Here is a 17409-nt window from a genome sequence, read left to right as displayed (position 1 = left end):
AAGATCGCACATGCTTGTTACAACATCAAAGCTTCATTACTGGAGCATCCTACTGCCACATCCGCGAGCCAGCTGGGCCGCCAAAAGTCTCAACATCTTCATCCTTGATGTCGACCTTCTCGCTTTACCTCCACCTTCCCAAACTTGAGACGTAACAACAATTCCTTCAGATCATCTTCACCGCCCTTCCCACTTCGATCATGAGACAACAATTGCTGTACATCATCTTGGGTGTCATCCCGATCGTCTCGACCTTCGTCAAGTATATCTAATTCGTCCCGCGGATCACTTTCTTTATTCGCCCGTAGTGATAGTCTTTCCAAGGCATGTAACTTTGGACAGACAGAAAGAAACCAAATCAGCGAGCCGACCCCTTCTTCAGCTTGGAAATACAAGACTGAAAATGGGAAGATAGTAACCTAGCGTTTGATAGGGGTTATGCCCCTCCTGAGTAAGGACATGGTACTCACAAATACCCGTTCTTTCTCATTCCATTCACCTTCAATCTCCCTTATCAACTCTTCACCAACTTGCCACCCTTTCAGCCCTCGCTCAATTTCGACAAGTACCTTGCCCAAATCCAGAATCAGGCCGAAGAGAGTCATAAGCAATTTCAAAGTCACTTGTTGACCCTGCGAAGCCTCGTCGAGGAGACACGATGTCAATATCCTGTTGAGAGTTATTTGATGATACGCTAAGATCGATCGAGGCGATTTTAACTCCTGAATCCCATCAAATACCTCGTCTTCTTCATGTTCACCTTCATCTCCATCGTTTTGCTGTTCCTCTTGATCTAGGTATTCTTGAGGATCAAAGTACTCCCCTTGAGTGGACGTGGGTGATGTCGGTCTACTATTACCGCCCGATTGATCGTTCGTCCTCATCTTGGCCAATCTCTTGCGCATCGACATCCACTTCCTATGGATTACGCTGTCGACATAACCACCAAAAGCATCGACGAAATGCGCCATCCGCAAGCGTAAGACTTGTACGAGCTTCTCAATCGAGGAGTTCGGCGGGAATAGCGTATCGACTTGACGATCTCTGCTTCTTCGCAACGTTGTCCTGGAGGAGGGTCGAGCCAAGCCGGAATCGACCCCTGTCTTGGTCGGTACGTCGTGCGATTCCGATTGATGCAAGACCGAGAAATACATTGTTCTTATGACAATCTGACATCTCGAGATCTTGAGGAGGATATTATGTATCGATTGGTACTTTGCCAATACGCTTTGAGGGAGTAGAGGGGCGATCGGCTCAGGAGGCGAATAAGATAGGTAGAGGAAGTCCAGAGCTCTGTGATCAATCAAGGGGATCAGTGGTCTGACCACGAGAGGGCGCTTTCGCGTTCAAACTCCACTCACTCAATTGCTAAAACGGTGGAATCGAGACAATGTATCAACAATGATCAGTATCAAAGCAACAGCCCCTTCAAGCGAACGCACCTTGAGGGTCCATCCATTTCGCTCTTCTCCCCTTATCCTCTTCGTCCAATTGTCTAATCGCAAAGCTGACCCTGTCCTGTACTTCGCTCCACGGTCCGACTGCAGCCTTACCAGCTGACAATTTATCTTCAAGGAGAGTAGTTCTCAGTGCATACGCTAGTTCACTACCTCCAGGCGGCCATGTCGAGCGTTCACTTAAACCTATACCTAGACCTATACCCCATTCTCCAGGATTATCATCCGCAGCCGTGGCATCGTTTCTGACAGAGGAAGCGGTATCTAGACCTAGCCTCATCCGCGTCCTTGCTCTCTTACCCATCCCAAGACCTTCTCCGGCACCTGCGGTGTCCTTACCGAACAAAGCGCCAGATACACGATGTACGAAATCCATATCCCCTCCAAGCCAGTAAGAATACAGTATGTCCAGGTGGTCCAAGAATTCCAGATCATCCAGGTATAACGAGACTAGCGAGTTAGATATCAACGAGGAATGAGCAAGTAAAGGTGACAGCAGTTGCGTGGATACGAATATAGGTAGGGTCAGTGAGTCGTGTAGGAGTGCTTGAGTCGAATGGCGGGACAAGAAGGAACGCAGTTGTTCAAGCGGGGTAGGCGTCCGCAAATTCTTTGTTACTCTCTCTGCCTCGCCTACTCGTGCCAAATGTGTTCCAGGAGTTTGGCTGAATTGAGCCCACAGGTCATCAAGCTCGGGAATACCGGTATGAACATCGTGTGATGCCGGTGCCCCGTTCTGCGTTGTAGTCGTTTCAGTGAAAGCTGGAAGCGAAGGCGGTACGAATAAATCGGCAGCGATGGATCTCCTTTTCTTGATTGGCTGACTGACTGATGCGGACAATTTTGAGGTGGACGCGGACCTGGAAAGATTGTTCTTCCTCTCATTACCCAAGTGCTTCCATCGGGAGACCTCCTTATACACCTTGCGAGTGTGCAATCTCGTATCTCTGTCCACGCTGCGAAAAGATCTTGTGTTAGCGCTTTCCTCAATCCTTCAAGCTGCATCGAGATGGTAGGAGGTGGACGTGATCCGGCGCTTACCTAGAGGGTTCAACGTCCCATTTGAGGCCCAGATCGAGATTCCAGACCGTAGCGCATAACGGATGGCTCCCGCCTGTAGCTCCTCGGAGAATTCTGAGGTTTTTGCCCGCCTCGAACAGATTCCTTCCGTCGGATCTGGGTATGAAGCTCGGCATCCTTCTCGCTAGAAACGTGTATTCCCAGTGACCCTGACGCATCTCACGAGTGATACCGAGATCTGACCAAGGTTGACTATCCGGTTGTATATCTTCATCTTGCGACGGAGAGTCGCTAAGTCCGACCCAGGCTTTGAGTAGCGCTAGGAATGGGCCAACCGCTTGACTAAAGAGAAAAGCTAAAGTCAGGGTTGACGAAGATTGAGAATGAAGGAAAGTCGTAGACATCGACGCAAGTAGGTGATTGTATACATGACTCAGGAGGGCCGATGATCGAGTCGGAAGGGCGACTGCCTCTGATGACGATATCGGCTAAAACCATTCATCTTGATCAGCTGTATACCTGTTTCGCGAGTATCGGAAATGCTCACCCAACACATTACCTCGCAAAGAAGCTGACCTAGCTCTCTGACGTCTTGCGTGGCTCCCAGCCACTTGATCCAACTTGACTGTGACTCGTTGAGGTTTTCCTCCACTGCGACCGTCAAGCGTTCTTTGATGAATGTCACGTAAGTCGATAGACCGTGTAATAAAGCGTGATGAGTTGGCGTCAGAGGCCTGTCAACGAATATCAGCTGACATGAACTGATTGAAGCTTGATAAAACGCTTACAGAGTACTTTGAGAGCTGATGATCAATTCCAAACGTCGTACAGAAGTGCCTACTTCCAAGAAATGCCGAATCATCCTGCCCGAATGATTAGCTTCTTGGCTTGGTGTAATCGAGTGTAAACCATGGCGAATCGCCGGAAGAACAGTACCCACGAATTTGCTGTGATCCGTTCTGCTCCGGAAGGCCTTCCGCCTTCTTCGATCCATACGTAGGCCGCCTTCTTGCTGTTCCACCTCAGATGTTCCGTGGAAGTCGTACCTAGAGTAGATCTTAACATGATTTGAAGCAGCGCAGCCGAGTCGTGTACCGGTATAGATCCTGCAGTTTTTCCCAGACTAGGTAGGGTGATTGGAGGTTCGAGCCTATCAAAATTTCTCGTCAAAATCTTACGAAAAGGTCTGTTACTAGATGTTGGGGCTTACGATGTGATCAAACTATCAAATGTGAAGATGGATCGTTCGGATAAGAACGGCGATTGACATCTGAACTCGAACTCGGACAGTCGCAGGTCATCCCAAGTCCTTAAGGGCTGAAACGACCAAAAGAACGGTCAGCCGATGCCATGGGTCCGGAAAATCGTTTCTGAGCTAACCTCAAACATTCTCCGTCTACTTGGTCCAGCTTCAGGCTGCTCTACAGCTTTCTGCCAAATATCTACTTCGTCCACTTCGTCCTCCTTTTCCACCTTTCCGTGGACTTTCTGTTCTCTCGCATCTTGCAGATCTAGTCCATGTTTTGGGGTCGGACTAGATGTGAGGAGATCTTGCAGATCGTATCTGGACGAGCCCCTTAGACTTCCCAATAATCGCTCAGTACCGGATAGATGATCGTCCAAAGGAGGAAGTACGAAACGAGGTCGGATATCCGGTAATTTCGATGTACTTGCGAACGGGCTGCCGTCAGCCTCCAGCGGCAGTGGTGCCAGCTGGAAGACTGTAGTCATGCTGGTCGAAGGGCGCTCAGACAATCGACCCACGCATACTCCTGTTCCTGTGTTGATGTTTTACTTGATATGAAAGCAACAATCTAAGACGCGTAGATTGTGTCGACGAGAAATCAATGTTTACGTACCACGTGGCAATGGTCTCAGACAAGGCACGGACCACTTTGACATTTTTGAGCGGCGATGATTTGAGTGTTTCAAGAGAGGTGATGATGTTGCTTTGAGTACCATTGATATCATCAAAGTAGGATAAGATCGTAGACTTCATATTGCCAAGACCACCTCGTTAGCAATTCGCTCCGATCAGGACTTTAGAGTCATCGGAGAAGCACCACAATGTCAAGGCCTGAGGAGATTTCTCCTCCAGAAATCGTATGTTCTCTTCTTCCGACCTTATTCAGCTTTCTGACATGGGCGAAACCCAAGATCTGACATATGTAAATGTACATAGTTCTACGGAGATGTAGAAGCTACGAAATACACAGCGAACACCAGAGTGAAATCGATCCAAGCGCAAATGACGAGACGAGCCCTGGAATTGCTGGCTTTACCAGAGGACGAAGCTGCTTTTGTGCTGGATATAGGATGCGGAAGTGGGCTGAGCGGTGAATTGCTAGATGAAGAAGGACATGTTTGGGTCGGAGTCGATATCGCACCTTCGATGTTGGAAGTTGCTCTCGAACGTGAAGTAGAAGGGGACTTGTTCTTGCATGATATAGGACAAGGGTTCGGTTTCAGACCTGGTACTTTTGACGGAGCAATCAGGTGGGTCCGCGAGTCCACTTATATCCCAGAATACTCAACACATCACCTGCATATATACCACAGATTATTCAGGTCAATTCACTGACTGCATTCTCAACGTCCTTACATCTAAAACCAATAGTATATCCGTCATTCAATGGCTTTTGAACGCCGATTCATCCTCGCATTCCCCTCCTCAACGCTTAAATCGATTCTTCACCACGCTCCACTCGGCCTTGAAAAACCCTTCTCGGGCAATATTCCAATTCTACCCTTCTTCAGATGACCAAGTACAGATGATCGTCTCTGCCGCCCAGAGAGCGGGATTCGGTGGTGGTCTCGTCGTCGATTATCCAAATTCCAAGAAGGCCAGAAAAATGTACCTCTGTCTGATGGTTGGGCAACAAGAGATACCAAAGGCGCTGAACGGGGACGAGATCGATGTTGATAATGATCAGAAGCTGGGTTTAGAGAAACGGAGAGAGGAGATAAGGAATGAGCGTAGAAGGAGGAAAGATGCCTCGACGAGTAAGAAGGGTAAGAGGAGTAATAAGAAGGTTGAGGATGTCAAGGAATGGGTGATGAAGAAGAAGGAATTGTACAGGACAAGAGGCAAAGAAGGGTAAGTCATCTTTCCGTTTCCGTTCCTTCGACTTTTTCGAACATCGTGAAAGTCGATAGAAGGCAAAATCGCATCTACTCCTAATCTAGTGTGGACGCGGGATTGCGAAAAGCGGATGCTAAGAGCTGATTCCCGTTGTTACGTCTATAGCGTGCCGAGAGACTCGAAGTATACAGCGAGAAAAAGAAAGACGTATTTTTAAATACCCGTCTCATCCCTTATTCCACTCATATGCCCCTCGATGGCGTTCATTTCACTGTATTGTATCATATCATATCATTCCTCACGCAGAGCATATAAGCCGCCTACAAACTGAGGGTCACTGAGCGGAAATTCCAAATCGTCCTCATAATCTCAAAGTGAGATTACGAAACGCAAGCTACAGGGAGCACAAATTACTACACAGCCATAGTCTAATATGGTTCAGATTCCTGATCCCGGAACGAGAATATCGAAGATCGGTAGCTGAGCCTATCTATTCTTTGACACCTTGTATCCGAGAATGAGCTATGCATTATTTACATGTTGAAAAATACTAGTGTACAGCGAGTTCAGGTTTGTGTTTGTGTTTGCGTTCAGTCTAGTCTGGTCCGGTCTAGTGTAGTCTATTTAGATGGGTGATGGGTGATGGGTGATGGGCGGGTGATGGACGATTCGAGACATATGATAATACGGTACAACAAGTAAAGAAGTACAGGAAAGAGGTTTGAGGAGATCATGCCAGACCAGACCAAGGTGGTTCAATCTGATTTTCGATCTGTAAGTCTGTAAGGGATTACATCTTGTTACAGAGTTTTGACTTGACTTTCCTTTGTGGTAGTATAATCATATCTATATCGGGGTGTTAGCTTGCGTATTGGTATTTGAAGTGCTCGGGGAAATTGCAAATTGCAGATTCTGATGTGTGGGCGGATCGCTTTCTTCTCTCTTCGTTCTTCGCTTTACCCGCAATTCAGACCACACAGAAGAGTCTGGCTATGATGATCGTTTCGTACATCACGTCGCAACTTGCATGGTGCTCGTTCAGCGTTCAGCGTTTCTCTTCCATTTTGACAATCTTGTCATTTTAGTCTTCATACTTTGCTTCCGAGTCTTGGGTCCTGCAATGGAGACTTGCGTTATATCTTGACAAGCTTTCATCATGTAGGTTTTGTTCACAATGCTTTGTGGAAGCTTCGCAGGATTATTCATTTTATTTAATTTTGATAGATGCTTTTGCTTTTGCTCTTATATTGAGAATGGATTAGAAAGAGATTTGAGATTTGGAAATTGAGATCACTTGACGAGAAGTTAAGTTGGTACATGTGTTTCTCTTCTCGCCTTTTTCGGTCTTCCTTTCTTTGTCTTCTTGACCGGAGAGACTACATCATATCGAGGCAGTCGGCTAGACGCTTTAGTACCTGGACGATTCGACTGGAGCAGCAGCAGAAGCAGATCCAGCATCGTAATCTCTGGCAGCTCTTGATCCTCTATCAGGCGAAGCAGAGTATCTTCTTCTAGGGCTGAGGGAAGCGCGAAGCGAGAAGTAAGCAGGATATCATACTTGTATTTGCGAACACAGGGCTTAGCTTACCTGGGAGATCTTCTTCGAGAATCGTAATCATCTCTTCTAGGTCTTTCGTCGTAACCTCTTCGATCGTCCCTATCAGAAGGTAAAAAGCGTGAATTTAGCTGCTTGTCATTGTCAACAATAATGCAAAGCACAGTAAGCACTCACCTGTCGGCATATCGATCTCTATCATCTCTTGGTGGTCTATCGTACCCCCTTGATCGGCTGTCATAGGCCCCAGCTCCTCGGGAATCGTAACCTCGTCCTCCCCTATCATAGCCACCTCGGCCACCCCGATCATCGTATCCTCGACCTCCTCGATCGTAACCGCCTCGGTCGTATCGGTTATCCTCGTCTGTAAGTTGTTCGAACGATTTGGTAAGCAATTCATTGCTTCACACGTATACGTATTGCTTTGATTCAGAATGGTTCAATTTGGTTCAATATGGATCGAAGGTGTTTGAGTTTTTTGAGAGAGAGACAAATTTGCAGATTATTAGGTGATATTAGTGATTGAGGATTTGAAGAAGTTTTCCTGATGTAAAGAAAAGATATTCACAGGCTGGTCTTTTCACGCCCATATATTGACCGGGCGTAGGAGCATGAGGCTTCTGTGTAGCAGAGAAGTCTACTCTGATGTTCCTGCCATGTAAGTTGAGGCCGTTCAACTTCTCGATGGCTCGTTGAGCGTCTTCAATAGTTCGCATAGTGACGAAACCGAACCCTCTTGATCGGTCGGTCTGTTCAGGCAAATCATTGTAAGCCGACCATAAGCCGACCGTGCCCATTATATGCGGCTAGAAAGGGAGACTCTGCTTACTCGTTGATCGTACACAATGACTACCTTGTCAACATCACCGTATCGCATGAACTCATCCTCGAGATCTCGTTCTCTAGTCCGAATGGACAAGCCGAAGACACCCAAAACATTGTTGGGTTCGGCCTCTTGTAGTTGATGATTCGGCCTTCTGGGTGGGTACCCGCCTTCTCGTCTGTCTCTGTAAGCATAACGTGGGTCCAGAGCAGGAGGGTAGGGTTCGTGGTAGGGCGGTGGTGATCGAGATCGTCGTTCGTACATGTAAGCCATTTTTCGGATGTCGCAGTAGTTTAGGGTGTTTTTGATGGGAAGAAGCGCAGCAGGTAAAGGTGGGACAATTTGAAATATAGTTGCGTTTCATTATATATATGCGATGGTCAGAATTATGTTGGCACATAGGTTGAAGAAAGAAGGTCATGGCAACTTCGTCAGCTCAGCACGAAGAACGGATGCACAACAAAGGAAAGGAAGGAAAAGGCGAATATATATCTAGAAATCCGGATTCGTCCACTTTCGAGGATACAGACAAAGGATCTCTGGTTGTATTTCTCTACCATCCTGTATCTTCGCACGTCTTTCTCTTAGCGTCTCCTGGCTGCTCTGAACTTTCCAATCACCCGACTCCTTTCTTGGCATAAAGAAGGAAGGACAAAAGAAGGACTGATCGAAAGCGAAGAACGAGAACGCACCCATTGTCCCGTCTGGAATCTCTACCATCTCTATCCCTTTCGTAATCTCCTCCATTGCTTGGTTCTCTAGGAGCATCGTCTCCGCCTCTTGGACCGGAAGGAGGAGCTCGATCCGAGTAGTCACCGCCAGCTCGAGGAGGAGGGGAAGGAGATCTTGGAGCCCAGGTTTCTCTTGAAACGGGTGCAGAGGAGTTGGAGAATTCCTGCAAGCGAGGTGTGTCAATCAGCCAGAGCACATCTCAGATCGCACGACAGTATGCTAGGGGACGTGACTCACCATTTTTGTATACGTTTTTTGTGGTTGACTTGACTATTATACAAAGGAGAAGAGGATAATAAACAGGTGCGTCAGATTGTAGTCGAACATTTCGAGTTAGGCAGTCGATGGATATTTTTCCACCAAGTTAGTTGATCGAAGTGCGTAAGTGTGGCGATTGATGCTAATTATACTTATTCACGTGATCCATTTAGGCTGTCCCGTTCTCCCACGCGACTTGGTGTGCGTTTCGTATAACCGGTTGCGAGTGTGAGCTTCGGTCTCTCTTGGTGTCTCTATTCTGGGCTGCATAGTCATTCCTCCCAGAATTGGCTTTCGACTCTGTGCTAGATCTTCATTCGGTAGCATCCCACAACCTTCCAAGGCGCCTTACATTGCAGTGGGTCCACGTCGAGCAGAGCACGGATATCCCTGGCAGACCACCCCAAGAACACGGCACCCCTTCTCTCCCGCTCAGGCCGGCTTGCATGTCTCATCGCCAACGTCTTTCCCCTTGAATGCTGCTATGCTATGATTTCTCTAACACTATAGAGCATCGCTGTTGCCACACCTCCCATACATACCTCACGACTCAAGGTCCGAACTTACCCTTCCCTCATCATGTCCTACGAATCCCCTGCTCCCACACCATCGCCGCACCGGACGACCTTCGACACCCGTCTAGCCTATATTCAGTCTCAATCCCAATCCCAGAACCAGAGCACCAACACTGGAGGAAGTGGTCCCTCAGGAAGTTCTGTAAGAAACCAAGATGCTAGACCTCATCATCAGAACAGCTTATCGACTTCTTCTTCTACACCCTTACGTCCACCCTCCAGGAATTCTAGACCGCCGAATATAATCAGTCACCCGGGATGCGTGTTATGTAGTCTGGTATCATCGACTTTCGACCAATTATCATCATCGTCGCCTAGCAATTCACCTAATGCTCGCTCATCGCTTTTACCGCCCAGCAGACCTTCGGGAGAAACAGCATCAGCGTATCATCAGCCTTTCGAGAGGAGTACTTCACCCACACCCGCACCGAGAAGGCTTCACACAGGCGGAAAAGAGGTCATCTTTCAGGATGCGGATATAACAATCTACAGGGCGGAAGGCAAGGAAAGACTGTGCTCTGACGGTAGGCATCTGATCGTCGTCGTCAACAAACATCTTGAAAGCGTTTATGATTTTGTAAGTTGTTTCAACGGCTGCGGCGCAGTTGCTGTATCTCACTCGAGCAGACAAGCCTCCCCGTGATACAGACACTGATTATACGTCCTATAGGGTCCTTCGGACGTCCCAATGCTCAGTCATATCCTCGAAATAACCCATCGTCTCCTCTTGCCTGTTACTGGTCAGTCGAGCAGCTCGGCAAGCGACGCGGAAAGGGGTAAAGGCAAAGGCAAAGAGAACGACGTGCGAATAGGCTTCGTAGGGAGCGTGACCAGTGAGTCCATGAGTCTGCTCATGTATTGGCGAATTGAATGCCCTGACATCAGCGATGACTTTCAGAGGATCCCCAATCACCGCATGCGCATCTGCATGCTCATGCGATGGTCGGACCAATCGATACATCCCTTCCGGGCGCTACTTTCTGGCGAAGGAATGTTGTGTTCGGATCCATGAACTGGTGGAGCATCGAAGATCTACGTGCAGAGATTAGGTAACTCCATCCAACCTCGCTTGCATTGATACAGGCAAGTCAGCTGGCTGATCATAGTATTTGTCTCAGGGAGGAGTCTTCCAATAATAGGGTCAAATCAGGTTATCAGAATCGGGAAAGGGCTCCTATTGACAGAGTGCCCGATGCTGGGTCGATAGCTGTGAGTACTGAAAGTTCGCTCTTGTTGTCACCTGTATACTCTGGATCTTCATTCCGCGTGCGATTGTCTCCAATCTCTGCAATCTTCAGCTGGTCTCGTATGATCCAATGACCCTTTCCCACCGGCCTTCTCGTCCCGAGTCTCCTGCTCCACAGGTTTTCCACGCAGAGATCCCTTACTGACAGGTGCTTCACTACAGGGACTACCAAATGCCCTCGATCCATCAGACTACTCAGATCATCCTCCGCCCAATTCTGCTAGCAGACCAGATCAGCTTGCCCGAAACCAATCGCAAGCGAAACGACCCAACAGCTCATTGCGCAATCATACCTCTTCCGGAGAAGCTTTTGATACCCCTTCCAAGGGGAAACAGGTTGATAGATCTGGAAATGCTGAGTCCGCGCATTCACGCCGGTCAGAAGAAGGGGAAGATGATTATGTTGCCGTCGATCTCGAGGAAATACCTTCAAACGATGGCAAGGCGAGCATGCCTGTATCCCGTGTTGAGCGAGGGGGGAGGATATAGGGGCCGCACTATCCGTACTTTGCCTTTCAACGACGATATCCCTGTATTATAGCATTCATAAGTGTGAGTTCATATACCTTCATATACAAGTCATAATGCATAATCCATGGTCCATTGATCATGTTGGACGACACAGCTTCGGTGCAGGAATGCTGAAAATGATCAGTGCCACAATCCTCCGTTCTTTGGTATGTATATGTATGTATGTATGACGCGGCGCCAAGATGATCCAAGTACGAGTACGCTACATTCCGCTTGGACGATGCGCCTGATTTTCCGTATCGCCTGAGAAATAAACAAAAATCAAATGAACAAATGAATAAACAAATAAGCCACTGTATGGTTTTACCCTGAACCCAGAGCCATTCGACGTGTTATGTTGTTTCGTTGATTGTTTCGGAAACAATAAATTGTCTTCTACATGCATGTGCGATGGGATATATGGGGTTCAGAAGTGGAAGTATGATGAGGAGGAGAAGCACTAAAGAGGATAAAGACCTCATGCGCTCGTGCGCCAGGAACTGGAGAAGAGGACCGGGGAGCTTGAGTATTAGTTAGCTCAGGTGAATGAACGAATGAAGGAATGAACATGAACATGAATTTGACTTGACAACCAAGCGGAAGGGGCTGTACTTTTTCATTTTCATTCGCATCTTGTTGCATGCATTCCTTGACTTAACCAATATCATCATCTTCTTCAACATCAACTCTGCATTTCTTGTTTAACCTATCATATATTCGTCATCACCTTGTTCAACACCTCAACACCTTAACGACTACCACCGGCTTGCCTAGGAACACCAACAGTAGGAAAGAACACGAAGAGGGTCAAAGCGTCACATCAAAACGCAAAAACGAAAACACAAAAAGAATACGACACCGTGCGCACTGTTCCTTCGCCCTCGCTCCTTCAGTTGACGAGCAACATATACGTACGTACCCACTGTGATCTCTTGACCTCTTTTCATCGTGCTATGTGCTACCTTATCCTACACTGGCCTGCTCAATTCCATCGCAACTTCAGGCTGACTTTCTCTTCTTCTTTGGTCAATATCACAATCCTGCTTCAACACCAACAGTAACTTATCCTTCGAACCAAACATCACTCAACCTCACATTCCTTACACCACCACGCTCATTACCACTGTACACCCCGTATAAACATATAAACCCTCGAATCCTATCGATCATAACAAACAACTGGACACGATGATCACCACACCCCTACTATCGCTGTTTCTACTCCTGCCCACACTGGCACTGGGTGGCCACAATGATCGAATGGACATTAGATCCCATGCTAGACAACGGAACCACGCTCGAGCCGCCGCTCTCCAGGAAAGCGAGTCGCACTTGCTCAGGAGGGAGTTCCACGATGCCGTCGAGCACAAGATGGCCAGAAAACTAGCTCGAGCAGGTATGGAGTTCGCCAAGCGAAAAGCAGATGGAAGTCAATGCAGACCACGAAACGCTACTACACCTACCACCCTCTCCCGAAGCGTGACCTCTACAGCTACTTCAACCGTTATCTCCTCTTCTTCCACCTCAACAGACGCAGCAACCACTACCTCGTCTACCGACCAACAGCAACAGCAACAGCAAACCACGGCTTCTTCCACGGAACAACAAGCTACTTCCACCTCTTCCGCCGATAATTCCGCCGCTACGGGCCAAGCCCTCGTCTCAAACCCTACAAGTTACTCGGGCCACACGCCCAACGGTAACAAGGCAGGAGTCAGTGCTGGAGATTCCCTGGGTTGGCTCAGCGGGAAATTGGGTTGGTGGTACGACTGGTCCGCCACGCCTTCTGGATCGTGCGGAAATGCCGTGGCTGTACCTATGATCTGGGGAGGTGGAACTGCCGATGGAGACGACGCATCGAGATTGGCAGCGTTCAAATCTATGGATTACGTTCCTCAATACATCATCGGGTTCGAGGAGCCCGACTGTGCAGCTGGATCAGGAAGTGCAGGTATGGACGTAGGCACGGCCATCTCGATCTGGAACCAATACGTTGTTCCCAAGGGAGAAGCGGGTTCGATCCTTGTTGGACCGTCGATGTGCAAACAGGCTGCAGAAAGTGGTTGGTTGGGTCCATTCATGGATGGAGTCACTCGAAAACCGGATATCATGAATATACACGTTAACAAGAATAGCGCTGCTGGTATTTACGCTGATATCGTGAGTTGACATTTTACTTTCTCTCCCTGCCTGCCTCCTCTTTCGACTTGTTCCTCTCGCTGCTTGACCAAGGTCGACGTCAACCAGGAAAGATGATGGCTCGCACATGGCATGCTGACACCCTTCTCTCGCATAGGACCACTACTACAACACATACGGATTACCTATCTGGGTCACCGAGTTTGCCTGTGTAGACGACTCGACAAGCTTCATCCCTTGTACGGACCAAAGTGAAATCGATTCGTTCATCCACACCGCCGTGGACATCTTCGAGTCAGACTCGAGAATCGCAGGTTACGCCTACTCAAACGGTTATGGCTTGGGCGATGTTTGGCCAATGGTCTCGAACGGTCAACTCACGTGAGTTTTGCCCGCATGAATCGACCTCGTACTTGCCTCGCCGTGTTGAAGAGAGCATTTGGCTGATGTGCATTTGTTGATTGTAGTGCTTCGGGTCAAACTTACTTGAACGCTTTGAGCAAGTACCATTAAGCGATTCCTCCCGGGTCAAAAATATGACCCGACACGAAACTCGCTTTAATCGTCATGTTGACGTGAACCTCCTTTCCTCTATTCTCTTCTCTTTTTTCCTTTTTGCTACCTTTACTCATCACATATACCCCGGATTCGATATACCCTATGATTACTTTATAACCCGTTTCGAATAGTCTAGTCTGGCGGAGGATCTATCTATATTTATGTGTATATCTCGTTGATCGGATATCTGGGAGGATGGGACATTGGAACTTGTTTTTAATACCCTGCGTGGTCATAGTCACGAATGCAAATGCCGTTTCTCAAATGGTCCATAACGTGTATAACATATCACGTATCGAAGTCGTCATCGTTATAGTATCGTTACAAACACTCGAGTCGTAGTAAGAATACAAACAGTCCAATCATGAAGCGGCGTGATCGTTATCTCTTTCCGGGAGGTGCTTAAGCAGCTTTACCCCTGTCGTCCTCCGTATCCTTATTCTTAAACTCCACTCGATCTTCTTTTTTGGCTTCTCGTCCCTGTCTATCCTTTCTCACACCTTCTGCATCTTCCGCACCTTCTTGCCTTCCTCCTCCTTCTTGGACTTCATCTTCAATTTCCCACGGGGCAGGTCCATCCCCCCATGGCGGCGCACTCTTCTTCGGGAAATTCATCCCGTCGAACCTCCATTCCCTCATCTCTTCCAGGCTTTTCACCCCGGGGTAATTCTCGTACCCCGCCTCCTTGGTTATCTTCACAATCTCCTCTTGAGCTCGCTCGATGTCGTCGATCAGGGCTTTGGTTTCCGTGAAATAACCTTCGATCCCAATCGTATCGTTCTCGTCATCGTACCTGATCTGAACGACGATTTGGTTCTTGGTGGTTCGAGCTATGAATTCGTATGTATCTTGATGCTCGAGGGAGTATCGTTCGATCGTCTCTGCGAGGGGTCGTTCGGAGGGGATGACTCTGTCGGGAAGGCCCATTCTGGAGATTCAAAATCTGATTGCTTGACTGGATTTGCGACCGGCTTAATGAAACGGTGTGTCAGTGCTATGGCGATGGACGATTGAGTGTTTCACCTGGAATGATGGAAGAGTAGCTGGAATTGATTCAGCAAAAGAGAGAGAGGGGGAGAAAGAATACTAACAAGATGCTTAGGTGCTTGGGACTGCTCACAATCCGATCAAGTAAGTTGAATGATCGCTGCACCTGTCAAAGTATGGCTGAAATGACTGTCGAACTCGGTGCAATGGTCGCTTATCAATTGACGGGGCGGACCCGGCGAGATAAGATTGATCCCATCAAATCAAACAATGACGAAGGCCGGGAAACCGCATGACCGGATAAGTCAGAAGCTCAAAGTGAGACATCTTGCGGGTAACGGTAACGCTACTGTATGCACGTACGCGTATGCACAGCTTCATCGTGAATGGTCACCTGCAACATAGTGCCGCCTGTCCATGTTTGCATCTGCAAACTGTTACATAGCATCTGAGATCAGGTGTGCTTCTCTGCTTCTCTGCTTTTATGCACCGCACACAACAGATACGGCAGCGATCTGCGCCATTTCACCACAGCGTCTGTGTGTACCCGTATGTCCTGTATTATTCGCTTCCCCCACTTTGATCGGTGTGGCAACATTCCCCTCGGCGAACAAAGCTTTGGTTGCTTTCAAATGTGATGTCTGCAGGTGCTCGCATGGCAGTGGAAGCCAGCTTGAGCTGTATGGGATGATACAATTGAAGATGGGGTACGTTCCGTCGGCGATCAGATCCAGTAGACGCTGCTCTGCGAGCTCGGTCGCCTGTTGAGCGAATTCGGCTGTCCACTTGAGAAGTATAATTACATCAAATGGTCCGTGCGCCGATGATGATCAACCCTCCGAACCGAATTATAACGCACTGATTGATGCAGTTGAGTCTTAAACCCATTCTTAACTCCCAGAGATCCGGAGGTGGGTTAAGATATATGAAGGAGCTGTCATTCAATTCATCCTTTTAATCTTCACTCCTCAGTCACATACATCGCAATTACCTACTCTACCTCACATCGCACTGTACGACTGACTACTGTAGGCATCTATCTCATCGAATTCAACACTCTATCCACAGTACAGCACCACAACACATGAGTCGCTATCATGCGTCAAGGCAGCCTCATTTTGCTCATTTTCATCTCATTCCTCACTCTCGTTCTTGGACAATACGCCGACCTAGTCTTACCTTCCGAGAAACCCATCGCTCTCCAAATCGACGCATACTCCAATGCCAATGCTCAGGAGACCCATCACTTCATTGCCAAAACGACAAACGAGCTGATCATCGTCCAAATCAAATTCTCAGACGGCAGAGTCGGAATCAGCGGTATATTCAGCCTTACCCCTGGCCTGGAGAAATTATTGGACCAAGTCCAAAGGCAGATTATCCAAACAACTTTGGATGCTAAATTACCCGGTCCAACGAACGATTATGTCACTAGTTTGGAATCTGTCCAGAAATATCGATACGATCCTGCGAAATCACCTGATGATGGTCTCAAATGTCGATCTTGTCCAACTTGTGTACCCAAGCTCACCGTGACCGATACCGATGTCGATGTCGAACCTGAAGACGGAGAAGATTTCCTCGAGGTACTTGATGAAGAACAAGGACAAGGACACGATGTCAGTTTCCGCATCCAACATCTCGAGAAAAAAGCTTCGCGATGCGGTCAATTCTGTAGTAGAGGAGCCAACTGCATCACGATAGGGTGTACGAGGTGTTATTATACCGGTGGATTATGCGCATGGCAAAAGTCCTGTCAATGAGGTTGATACAGTACTGCCTTCAAGGTGAGTAAAGCTGTGTGCCCACCAAGACACAGACTGTACTGATGATATTCGGTTTTTTTCTCGTCAGCTCATTGATATGCCACACCCATCCTTCGTATCAACCGAGATGTCGCGCCATTATCGTTCATCTAGACCTCAAGTCTGAAGACACCTTATTGGATACGTACTGTGTAGCTTTTCTCGAATCATGTCATCTTCGTCCTCATGAATCACAGTATCATGACTCATGCAAACCAATCTATCAAATTGTTGCACGTGAGGCAGTTGAAAGGGCACACGTCCAGTCCAGTATGGGGTCTGGCTTGGACAACACAAAATGCGCTTGAGACTGCGCACGAAGTGATAGACGGCTTACAACGATAGTCCTCCGACTAAGATCAATCTCTGGGAAGGCGATATATCAAAAACAAAGGCTTAAGGACGTTCAAAAAAAAGTACATACAAGCGAATGCTATTCATAAGTCATACATGAAGTCCGCTGTGTAGATCCGCTAAATCTGATCTGCATTTTTCCGATACAACGTATTGTGGGAATCTCCGGAATCTTGCCTTTCTTTTCGGCCTTTCTTTCTATGCGACGTTGATAGCGGACGAGTGTTTATGAAAGAGTATCGCATGACGAAGATCCTGATATCCTGATTCGCTTATGGATAGCGGCGTCTCTGTGATATGTTGACCAA

At 47.8% G+C, this 17409-nt stretch overlaps 8 protein-coding genes across 8 annotated transcripts; 4 read left to right on the top strand and 4 right to left on the bottom strand.

Annotated features, from left to right (window-relative positions):
• Positions 1-98: 98 nt before the first annotated feature.
• I303_104383 (uncharacterized protein) lies at positions 99-4208 on the bottom strand (the record flags this gene model as incomplete). The annotated part of the gene is made up of 9 exons (XM_018407936.1): positions 99-332; positions 471-1293; positions 1439-2404; positions 2499-2965; positions 3025-3211; positions 3266-3340; positions 3418-3627; positions 3688-3794; positions 3858-4208. The coding sequence occupies 9 exons, from the start codon at positions 4206-4208 to the stop codon at positions 99-101; spliced, it is 3420 nt and encodes a 1139-aa protein (XP_018263147.1).
• Positions 4209-4544: 336 nt separating this feature from the next.
• Positions 4545-5776, top strand: I303_104382 (uncharacterized protein; the record flags this gene model as incomplete). Its single annotated transcript, XM_018407937.2, has 4 exons — positions 4545-4580; positions 4660-4973; positions 5095-5574; positions 5725-5776. 4 exons carry the CDS (start codon positions 4545-4547, stop codon positions 5774-5776), a joined length of 882 nt encoding a protein of 293 aa, XP_018263148.2.
• A 1191-nt stretch (positions 5777-6967) lies between these two features.
• On the bottom strand, positions 6968-8210 carry I303_104381 (uncharacterized protein; the record flags this gene model as incomplete). The annotated part of the gene is made up of 5 exons (XM_018407938.1): positions 6968-7076; positions 7148-7216; positions 7292-7478; positions 7683-7863; positions 7944-8210. The coding sequence occupies 5 exons, from the start codon at positions 8208-8210 to the stop codon at positions 6968-6970; spliced, it is 813 nt and encodes a 270-aa protein (XP_018263149.1).
• Positions 8211-8429: 219 nt separating this feature from the next.
• Positions 8430-8909, bottom strand: I303_104380 (uncharacterized protein; the record flags this gene model as incomplete). The annotated part of the gene is made up of 3 exons (XM_018407939.1): positions 8430-8535; positions 8630-8832; positions 8907-8909. The coding sequence occupies 3 exons, from the start codon at positions 8907-8909 to the stop codon at positions 8430-8432; spliced, it is 312 nt and encodes a 103-aa protein (XP_018263150.1).
• A 597-nt stretch (positions 8910-9506) lies between these two features.
• I303_104379 (uncharacterized protein) lies at positions 9507-11237 on the top strand (the record flags this gene model as incomplete). Its single annotated transcript, XM_018407940.1, has 5 exons — positions 9507-10079; positions 10173-10335; positions 10401-10551; positions 10621-10711; positions 10911-11237. 5 exons carry the CDS (start codon positions 9507-9509, stop codon positions 11235-11237), a joined length of 1305 nt encoding a protein of 434 aa, XP_018263151.1.
• Positions 11238-12446: 1209 nt separating this feature from the next.
• I303_104378 (uncharacterized protein) lies at positions 12447-13910 on the top strand (the record flags this gene model as incomplete). The annotated part of the gene is made up of 3 exons (XM_018407941.1): positions 12447-13418; positions 13555-13778; positions 13865-13910. The coding sequence occupies 3 exons, from the start codon at positions 12447-12449 to the stop codon at positions 13908-13910; spliced, it is 1242 nt and encodes a 413-aa protein (XP_018263152.1).
• Positions 13911-14357: 447 nt separating this feature from the next.
• I303_104377 (uncharacterized protein) lies at positions 14358-14882 on the bottom strand (the record flags this gene model as incomplete). Its single annotated transcript, XM_018407942.1, has 1 exon — positions 14358-14882. The coding sequence occupies one exon, from the start codon at positions 14880-14882 to the stop codon at positions 14358-14360; it is 525 nt and encodes a 174-aa protein (XP_018263153.1).
• A 1157-nt stretch (positions 14883-16039) lies between these two features.
• I303_104376 (uncharacterized protein) lies at positions 16040-16705 on the top strand (the record flags this gene model as incomplete). The annotated part of the gene is made up of 1 exon (XM_018407943.1): positions 16040-16705. One exon carries the CDS (start codon positions 16040-16042, stop codon positions 16703-16705), a length of 666 nt encoding a protein of 221 aa, XP_018263154.1.
• Positions 16706-17409: the final 704 nt, after the last annotated feature.

The sequence above is a fragment of the Kwoniella dejecticola genome, chromosome 5 (assembly GCF_000512565.2).
Source record: "Kwoniella dejecticola CBS 10117 chromosome 5, complete sequence".
NCBI classification, from domain to species: domain Eukaryota; kingdom Fungi; phylum Basidiomycota; class Tremellomycetes; order Tremellales; family Cryptococcaceae; genus Kwoniella; species Kwoniella dejecticola.
The sequence above is the reverse complement of the archived record's forward strand: the minus strand, read 5'-3'. Positions and strand labels throughout refer to the sequence as shown.